General features: G+C 42.6%; 1 protein-coding gene across 1 annotated transcript in view; it reads left to right on the plus strand.

Annotated features, from left to right (window-relative positions):
* The first annotated feature begins 955 nt into the window (after nucleotides 1-955).
* Nucleotides 956-10,734, plus strand: part of LOC137533631 (putative protein kinase C delta type homolog) — a 22,603-nt gene continuing 12,824 nt past the window's right edge. The window contains exons 1-4 of the mRNA XM_068254973.1: nucleotides 956-1,247; nucleotides 5,085-5,321; nucleotides 6,819-6,917; nucleotides 9,285-9,410. Coding sequence (XP_068111074.1) covers nucleotides 956-1,247; nucleotides 5,085-5,321; nucleotides 6,819-6,917; nucleotides 9,285-9,410 — 754 coding nt within the window. The remainder of the gene's footprint in view (nucleotides 1,248-5,084; nucleotides 5,322-6,818; nucleotides 6,918-9,284; nucleotides 9,411-10,734) is intronic.

Raw genomic sequence — 10,734 nt, forward strand, 5'->3', positions numbered from 1 at the left:
CCGTTCAGTGGGGTCGGGACAAGCCCTGGGAGAACAGAAAGGCCTACATTGACGGCAGAATGGAGCGGAGGACGTGCAGGGCATCCTCCGTGGATTCTGCTAAGAAAAAGGTAAAGAGTAATTTTCTTCATTTTGGCCTCGGAAGTGCTTTAAGGGGGAAATAACCAGTGGCAGGAAAGTGGCTTTAATGGGCTTGATTCACAAAGCGGTGCTAACTGTTAGCATGCCTGAGAAAATCCCTTTAGCACACCTAAAACAACTATTCGCGTGTTAAATCGTGCGCAAAACACATTTCGTGCAAAGTTATGCACGCAAATTTTTGAGCGCATAAAGATTTGTGTGACGCGGTGCGTGCGAAAGGTTGCATCTTTCGCGCTTATTTCACGTGCAAATGGTGCAACATTTTGCACGCACAAAGTTTTACGCGCAAAACTTTGCGTGCGATTTTTTGAAGCTTTGTGTGTGCTAATTACTTAGCTCCCTAGTTAGCACGCCCAATGTGTTCTACGTGTACAAAGTCATGATTCCACATTCTAGGCCATTTTATTTTTATCTATGTGTTGACATATAACATAAAATCTGATAGAAACTGCCGGAAGGTCCCATGTACTCTCACCAGGCACCACTGGTGATGTCAGAGAAGTGATGTCATAATAGAATGTTTACCTCTGTTGATGTCAGGGAAGTGATGTCATAATAGCAGCTTATGTGTATATAAACAGGTTCAGTGCTAAAATCTGATAGGATGATAGGATCTCCTCCCACCATGCACCTTTGGTGATGTCATAATAGCATGCGTACCTTTGATAATGTCAGGGGAGTGATGTCATAATAGCAGGGTGGGTATATAAGCAGGTGCAGAGCTGCCAAAGGGTCACTTTTGCTTTTGCGACAGTGAAGGCAATTGCTTTTGCTCTTGAGCTTGTCTCATTAGTGAAATTCTCATTGGTGAACTATGTTTCGCTGCTATAAAAGGCGCAACAGAGTTGTGCCTTTTAATGCTGCCCCAGAGCCCGCACCATCAGCCAGGGGCAGAGTCCGAGCAGCTCTGTGTAATATCAGGGCAGCCTTGGGCAGACTGTTCCGCCGCTGTAGACCTGCCTCGTCCATCGGGCCTTCTGCAGCAGTGCTGGAATATCCGGTATTAGATGATTCTGGTCATGTGGAGGAGGGAGTAGCTGGTGACTCAGTGCCGGAATATCAGATATTGGATGTTTTACCTCATGTGGAGGAAAAGGAAGAAGCTGGTAAGTGTAATATCATCATATGTTATTATGCATCCCAAATACATAGGTTAATATTGAGATATCTATAGCAATGAGTGTACAGCAGTCAGAACAATGAGTGCTGACTGGTTGCTATTGTCAAGGCATGTTACCCAATGTTTCTTTAGCTTTCAAATGCAGCAATAGTTGTTCCCTTTGTTCCCACCCTCCAGATTGTGTTGCCCCCCGGCCCAGAGCCGGCTGATCACCCCCAGGAATCCCCTCTAAGCTAATAGTGGTCCTCTAGGGCCCTGTAGTTTCACTATTACACTATTAACCTCCTTGCCGGTCTAAAAAATCCGGCAAGGAGGCAGCGCCGCACTTTTTTTTTTTTTTTTTAAATCATGTAGCGAGCCAAGGGCTCGCTACATGATAGCCGCTGAGCGGCGGCATCCCCCTACCTACTCCGATCGCCTTCGGCGATCAGAGTATGCAAGAAATCCCGTTGAGAACGGGATTTCTTGCAGGGCTTCCCCGGTCGCCATGGCGACCGGGCGGGATGACGTCACCGACGTCATGGACGTCGTGACGTCAGAGGGAACCCCGATCCGCCCCTTAGCGCTTCCTGGCACTGATTGGCCAGGCTGCGCAGGGGTCTGGGGCGGGGGGTGGCGGCTCGGCGCGGCGGTAGCGGCGAATCGGCGGCGAGCGGCGACGATCGCAAGTTACAAGCAGCTAGCAAAGTGCTAGCTGCTTGTAACAAAAAAAAAATTATGCAAATCGGCCCAGCGGGGCCTGAGAAATCCTCCTGCGCAGGTTACCCCGAACTGTGTTCGGGATAACCGGCAAGGAGGTTAATGGGAGGGTCCTCAAGCTTGACAGTTGAACCAATCAATTTCCACAATGGGTGCCATGTTATTGGTCCACTCTAATTGGTCCAACTGTGCAATGTGATTGGTACAATCATGCAATGTGATTGGTCCAATCGTGCAATTACCAATAGTGAAATTTAATTGGTCCAATCTGGTCCAAACATGCAATGTGATTGTGTAAAATTATTATAAGGGAGCCATGAACTATAAATGTATACATTTAATTAAACAATTCAATGTGATTGGTCGTATCTTATTGGTCTAATCGCACAATGTGATTGGTCCAATCTGACTGGACCAATCAGATGTGATTGGTTTGATCAAACAATGGGATTAGTCTAATCAATTTCACTCTAAAATATACTGGTCCTGAAGTGTGTGGAGATTAAAATTCAGAAAAAGTGGGTGGAACCTACAACAGCCAATCAATTTTCACCGATGGATTTTCAAGAGGAGTAGTGCAGGTAGAAAAAAACAAAGTCTTGTAAAAGTAATACCTTTTAATGGCTAACTGATAACGTAAAATAATGCAAGCTTTCTGGGATCTAGTCCCCTTCTTCAGGCATAAATTTAAAATCTAGAGAGGAACTACTGAAGTACACCCCAAAGACTGAAAACAACAATAGTCCCAATAGTGGTCACCTAAAACCCAAGATTAAAGACACTGAGGAAGATATCGAAAGCCCTGCAACCGATACTCCACAAAGACAAACGCCTGAAAGAAGTATTTCCTGATTTACCAATGCTTGCTTTCAGACAACCTCCCAATTTGAGACAAATGATTATCAGAAGTGCATTATCTACACCAGAAACTCCAGGCACATTACCCTGCAATAACACAAAGTGTGAGACCTGCCCTTATATCTTGTGCACAAGCAGGGCCGGTTTAAGCAACAATGGGGCCCCAGGGCAAAATAAACCTGTGGGGGCCCCCCCAACATATACCCCGGAACAAAAATCGGCATTAGGGGACCTTTATTGCAGCTGGAATAGTCAGGGTGTGAAGTCCCAATCGGTCAGAGCTCCACATTCTGGCTATCCCAGCCTGCATGGGGGACAAGGGGTTAAAAAGTTTCAGGAGGGGGGACCCCACATAATTTAAAAAAAAAATTCCCACACTCTAAACATAAAAAAAATTGGGAAAATAGGAAAAAATGCCAGGGATCTTCATACAGCCATATTGCGGCTGTATAGCGATCCCTGGCCAAAGCGCTGCGGCTGCGTATAGACCCCCTGGAAACCCCGTCAGGAAATTTATTGCGCTTTTGTTTGATGCATGTAAAATTACACTACCGTTAGGTTTGCTACTAAAAGTGACATTTACCACATTTAAAACTATACTTTTTTCCTTCTAAACTTTAAAATCGATTTTCTCAAAAACTATAAGGTCTTTTTGAAAAATTGTTTTTTCCTCTTATTCCTAATGAACTTATTAACATATCCATAGGGTTTCTAGCATTTAAGGTGGGTTTGCTATTAACCATTAAAGTTGGCAGGTTTTTAAAAAAATTTTTTTCCCTTTGAAACTTTAAAATCGATTTTCTCAAAAACTATAAGGCCGATTTGAAAAAAAAAAAAATTCCTCTTGTAGCCACTGGGGGCCCCTACAAGCTCTGGGGCCCTGGGGCAGCTGCCTCCTTTGCCTTAATGGTAGCGCCGGCCCTGTGCACAAGCCAAATACAAATACCAAACTCACAGAAATATCATCAAATATCAGACCAATTTTCCTGTGAATCATCCAATGTTGTATACATGATACGCTGCATGAAATGCCCCTCAAGAGGAATCTATGTAGGAGAAACAGGACAAAAACTTCGCACAAAAATGAACCATCACCGCTTTAAATTTAATGAGGGTAAAATGGACACACCAGTGGGCCAACACTTCTGTGAACCAGGACACAGCATGCAAGTACTTATTCTTAAGGGTAACTTCAAAAATGAACAAGCAAGAAAGATTTCTGAGTACAAATTTATGAAAATGTTCAAGACATTAACAGAAGGTTTAAATTGTGGAATGGGATTCATGACTCCTTATGTAACATGATTGACTTGGCTTCACTATCTTCAGGCAACACACTTGACTTTCAGTTTTCCGCGTGCGTTTTTCTGCATACTTTTTCTGCACACTAAGTGTGTTTCCATGCAGGAAAACGCGTGCGTTTTTTCACAGCAGCTAATGTAATTGATAGAGAAAACTGCCAAAATGTGCTGAGTCATCATGCAGAATGTCAGTTTTTTTTCTGCACGCGAACAACTCAGTAAGTGTGTACTAGCCCATTGATTATCATGAGTTCTCAGTTTTTCTGTGCAGAAAACGCGCACAAAAATAGCCAAGTGTGTTCCCTGCCTGAGAAACAGCTAGATTTCATGTTTGTTTACATAAGCTCACTGGCTCCAGCCTGCTGATCACCTGACATCTAACTGCTAAACAGCAACCAACATAACTGCTAAACAGCAACCAACACAACTGCCATCTTCATGTTTGCTATTTCGCTGCATCAGTGTTTTACTACAGCTTACATCTGGAAATATGCCTGAAGAAGGGGACTAGATCCCAGAAAGCTTGCAGTATTTAATGTTATCAGTTAGCCATTAAAAGGTGTTACTTTTACAAGACTTTGTTTTTTTCTACCTGCATATATTGTTTGGCTAACACGGTACAGAAACATTTTTACTACTATCAAGAGGAGTAGTAAAATGTATGCCATTCTTACACTATTAATGGGATAGGATGAGTCGGCAGTTTTTATCTCCTCCCACCAGGCACCTTTTGTGATGTCATAATAGCATGTGTACCTTTGGTAATGTCAGGGGAGTGATGTCATAATAGCAGGGTGGGTATAAAAACAGGTGCAGAGCTGGCAAAGGGTCACTTTTGCTTTTGCGACAGTGAAGGCAATTGCTTTTGCTCTTGAGCTTGTCTCATTAGTGAAATTCTCATTGGTGAACTATGTTTCGCTGCTATAAAAGGCGCAACAGAGTTGTGCCTTTTAATGCTGCCCCAGAGCCCGCACCATCGGCCAAGGGCAGAGTCCGAGCAGCTCTGAGTAACATCAGGGCAGCCTTGGGCAGACTGTTCCGCCGCTGTAGACCTGCCCCGTCCATCGGGCCTTCTGCAGCAGTGCTGGAATATCCGGTATTAGATGATTCCGGTCATGTGGAGGAGGGAGTAGCTGGTGATCCAGCGCCGGAATATCAGATACTGGAGGTTTTACCTCATGTGGAGGAAAAGGAAGAAGCTGGTAAGTATTACATCAATATGGCTGGGATCACACTAGGCGGTGCGTTAAAGGTTGCGCTTTACTGCATATGCGTTTGTGCTTTTTTTGTCATAATGAAAAGCGTTGCGTGTTCGTTTGTTGTTCACGCATGCGTTTTGCACATGCATTTTGATTGCGTTTTACTGCATTTCCCACATATGAATCACAAGTGCGTTTTTGTGCGGTTCGGTTGCAATTTTTTATATGCATTTTATGGAATTTTTTTGTAATGTGGTCAGTATAGAAACACATTTTCAATGTCCTTTCTGGCTCATCTCTAGGAAGTCAACAGGAAGAGGACATACATCATCAAAGTTGATTTTAAAAAAGGACGCATAAGACAATCTCAATTAAATGCTATACTTCTGCATCACCATTGACATATATTATGTGCGTTTTAGGTGCATTTTGTAAAAATATGCAGCAAGTGTTGCATTTTAAAAATGCACATTGCAGAACGCAAACAAATGCGTTTCTTCATGTGGCCAATTGACTAACATTATACGTGTTAATGCTAGCATTTTACGGAACACTAGTGTTTCTGCCTACTTGCCTAGTGTGTTCCTACACTATGGGCTTGATTCACAAAAGAGTGCTAACTATTAGCACGGCCATTTTTCGCGTGAATTTTCGCATTGCGCGTGATCGCAAATTTTCTCGCGAAACGATAACGTTTTCGCGCGCAAACGCGATTTTTTGCACAAAAACAATATTGATTTCAAAAGAGTGCTAACTATTAGCACAGTTGTTTTCGCACAAATTTTCGCATTGCGCGCGATTGCGAATTTTCGCGCAAAATAGTAACGTTTTCGCGCACAAACGCAAATTTTCCCACGAAATCAATATCGTTTTGGTGCAAAAAATCGCGTTTGCGCGTGAAAACGTTATCGTTTCACGTGAAAATTCGCGATCACGCGCAATGCGAAAATTCGCGTGAAAACGGCTGTGCTAATAGTTAGTGCTGACTGTTGCTACTATCTTGCGGAAAGACTTGGGGCCCCTCTTCCTGCTCTGGCGCCCTGGGTAATTGACGAGTTTGCCCCTTTGGAAGCACTGGCCCTCGTTCTCAGTACAGAGTGTTGGCCCAATTGTGCAATGTGATTGGTAAAATCGTGCAATGTGATTAGTTCAATCTATTTCACTAAAAATAATCATCCTGGAGTGTGTGGGGATGTAAGAAACGGCTAACTCACCTAGTGTGGTGCCTCCCTTCTGATGCATTCCATGTCGCTCTCCATCCTCTGACACTTCCGCCCTTACAGCAGGACTTACAGTCCAGAAGATGAAAGTGTCAGAAGATGAAGAACGGCGTGGAGTGTGCAGAGAGAGAGGCGGTGGCCTAGGTGAGTTAACCCCTCCTAACAGGTTAACTTTGTGGTTAAGGGGAAATAACCTGTGGTAGGGAGGTGGTTTTAATGTGTTCTACATATACAAAGTTAGGATTCGAGGCTAATCATTTTTTTATCTATGCGTTCACAGATGATTTCGGTCATGTGGAGGAGGAAGAAGCTGGGAAACCAGCGCCGGAATATCAGTTGTCGGACTTTTCACCTCATGTGGAGGAGGAGGAAGAAGCTGGTAAGTACTACATCTATATATATGATTACGCATGCCAAATACATACAACGCATACAAATAACACCCCATTGACTGACATGGAACATTTGTAGATCTCTTCTACTCACTTATAAAGTAGAGTCAACCTGAATATAGGTGTGTAATAATGATTTGGGATACCCAAAAGTGGGCGGAGCTAAAAAGCACCAGCCAATAAAAATGTAGCTATTTTCTATACTCTTTTTTTTTTTTTTTTTCCCTCCTACAGTTTTAGGAGTATTAGTTGTGAAACTTTGCACATCTTTGGCCTTTAGCAGTGTAGGTTTACTTGCACTTTTTGTTTTGTTTTTAGTCATTCCACCCTCCATGCCCCTGGGTCGGCCCACCAAAGACCCCAGTTTTTCCCATAGACTTTAATTGGAAAAACTGAAACTGATGCCACCCGTACAGCTCTGAAGCTAAACTTGCCAAACTTGCGTCACATATTCATGGGGTCATCGTGAATAATTCAGTCACATTTTGGGGATTCAAAACAGTGGGTGGAGACACAAACTGCCAATCACATTACACCAATCTATTTCAATGAGAAAATGCAAGAAACTATCGTTCTCACATTATTAAAGCCACAGTACCCAAACTTGCCCCAATCAGTCACTGGGTGACTAGGGATAAAATTCAGAAAAAGTGGGTGGAACCTACAACAGCCAATGAATTTTCACTGATGGATTTTCAAGGGTAATAGTGACATTTTTGCCATTCTTACACTCTTAATAGAAGGTTCGTGGCACCTGCACACTGCAAATCCCATTTGAGATTCCGATTTGTGATTCCAAATTTCCCTGGATGCTGTCAACTCAAGGAGAAGAATGGAGAAAAAAACGCAGCAGGCAATACCGATTCAAAGTCTCAAATCGAAAATTGCATGTAAACCATGCCAAAATCACCAATCAGAATCACATGTAGGGCTTGATTCACAAAGCGGTGCTAACTGTTAGCACGCCTGTGAAAACCCCCTTAGCACACCTAAACAAGCTTTTCGCGCATAAAACTTTACGCGCGCAAAACTTTATGCGCATAAAACTTTACGCGCGTACTGCACAGAGCGCAGGGCGCTCCGCGCGAAGTGCCCATTAAAGCCTATGGGACTTAGCGCGCATAAAACTTTACGCGCGTAAAACTTTGCGCGCGCAAAGTTAGCGCGCGATCTGATTGAGAAGTCCGGTGCTAACCTACTTAGCACCCTGGTTAGCGCGTCTAAAGACTTTAGACGTGCTAAGTAGGTTAGCACCGCTTTGTGAATCAAGCCCGTAGTGTGCAAGAGGCCTCAAACTTGACACTAGGACCCATCAAATTCCGCAATTGGTGCAATGTTATTGGTCCAATCATGCAATGCGATTGGTCCAATTTGACTGGTCCAATCTGATTGGTCAAGTCATGGAATGTGCTTGGATCTGATTTGTCCATGCAATTTGATCTGGCCAATCTGATGTGTCCAATTATGCAATTTGATTGGTCCAATATGATTGGTCCAATTATTTAATGTGATTAGTCCTATTCAATTGGTCTAAAGGTGGCCACTAACAATGAAATTCGCTGAACAATTGTTTATGAATGATTCTTCCTATGAACGATTGGAAATTATCATTTGTGACCACTTATTAGAAAAAAAAATCTCCTAACCAACCCGATCAGATTAATAAAATCGATTCAATTTTCGGATCAATCCTGTCAATCTGATTGGATTAGTTAGGTGGTTTTTGTCCATGAATGGTTGTAGATGATATTTTCTGATAGTTCCTATAAAGAATCATTTGTAAACGATTGTTCAGTAAATTGTATTGTTAGTGGCTACGTTTATCATGCAGTGTAATTGGTACAATTAGATTAGTCCAATCATGTAATGTTATTGTTCAATCTGATTGGTCCAAATATACAATTTGATTGGTCAATCTTATTGGTCCAATTGTTGAATGTGATTGGTCCTATCTGATTGGTCCAATTGTGCAATGTGATTGATCCAATCATGCACTGTGATTAGTCCAAATGATTTCACTAATAATAATCATCCTGGAGTGTGTGGGGATGTAAGCAAGGATAACTCACCTAGTGTGGTGCCTCCCTTCTGATGCGTTCCATGTCACTCTCCATACTCTGACACTTCCGCCTGTACAGCAGGACTTATAGTCCCGAAGATGAAAGTGTCAGAAGATGAAGAGCGGCGTGGAGCGCGCAGAGAGAGAGGCAATGGCCTAGGTGAATTAACCCCTGCTAACAGTTTAACCTTGTTGTTAAGCGGAAATAACCTGTGGTAGGGGGGTGGTTTTAATTGCTCTACATGTACAAAGTCAGGATTCGAGGCTAATCATTTTTTTATCTATGTCTTCACAGATGATTTCGGTCATGTGGAGGAGGAAGAAGCTGGGCAACCAGCGCCGGAATATCAGTTATCGAACTCTTCACCTCATGTGGAGGAGAAGGAAGTTTCACCTCATGTGGAGGAGGAGGAAAAAGCTGGTAAGTACTACATCTATATATATGATTACACATGCCAAATACATACAACGCATACAAATAACTTCTAAGCCGGCCTCTGTGTGAGCTTTGCATACGCCCCATTGACTGACATGGAACGTTTGTAGATCTCTTCTACTCACTCATAAAGTGAGTCAACCTGAATATAGGTGTGTAATAATGATTTGGGATACCCAGAAGTGGGTGGAGCTAAAAGCACCAGCTAATAAAAATGTAGCTATTTTCTATACTTTTTTTTTTCCCCTCCTACAGTTTTAGGAGTATTAGTTGTGAAACTTTGCACATCTTGGCCTTTTTTTTTGTTTTTAGTCATTCCACCCTCCATGCCCCTGGGTCGGCCCACCAAAGACCCCAGTTTTTCCCATAGACTTTAATTGGAAAAACTGAAACTGCCACCCGTACAGCTCTGAAGCTAAACTTGCCAAACTTGCGTCACATATTCATGGGGTCATCCTGAATAATTCAGTCACATTTTGGGGATTCAAAAAAGTGGGTGGAGACACAAACTGCCAATCACATTACACCAATCTATTTCAATGAGAAAATGTAAGAAACTATCGTTCTCAGATTATTAAAGCCACAGTATCCAAACTTGCCACAATCAGTCACTGGGCGACTAGGGACAAAATTCAGAAAAAGTGGGTGGAACCTACAACAGCCAATGAATTTTCACTGATGGATTTTCAAGGGTAATAGTGACATTTTTGCCATTCTTACACTCTTAATAGAAGGTCCGTGGCACCAGCACACTGCAAATCCCATTTGAGATTCCGATTTGCGATTCCAAATTTCCCTGGATGCTGTCATCTCAAGGAGAAGAATGGAGAAAAAAACGCAGCATGCAATACCGATTCAAAATCACAAATCGAAATTGCATGTAAACCATGTCAAAATCACCAATCAGAATCACATGTAGTGTGCAAGAGGCCTCAAACTTGACACTAGGACCCATCAAATTCTGCAATTGGTGCAGTGTTATTGGTCCAATCATGCAATTCGATTGGTCCAATTTGACTGGTCCAATCTCATTGGTCTAGTCATGGAATGTGCTTGGATCAATCTGATTTGTCCAATCATGCAATTTGACCTGGCCAATCCGATGTGTCCAATTATGCAATTTGATTGGTCCAATATGATTGGTCCAATCATTCAATGTGATTAGTCCTATCCAATTGGTCTAAAGGTGGCCACTAACAATGAAATTCGCTGAACAATTGTTTATGAACGACTGGAAATTATCATTTGTGACCACTAATTCGAAAAAAAATCTCCTAACCAACCCGATCAGATTAATAAAATCGTTTCA

This window comes from Hyperolius riggenbachi, chromosome 9 (assembly GCF_040937935.1).
Source record: "Hyperolius riggenbachi isolate aHypRig1 chromosome 9, aHypRig1.pri, whole genome shotgun sequence".
Lineage (NCBI taxonomy): Eukaryota > Metazoa > Chordata > Amphibia > Anura > Hyperoliidae > Hyperolius > Hyperolius riggenbachi.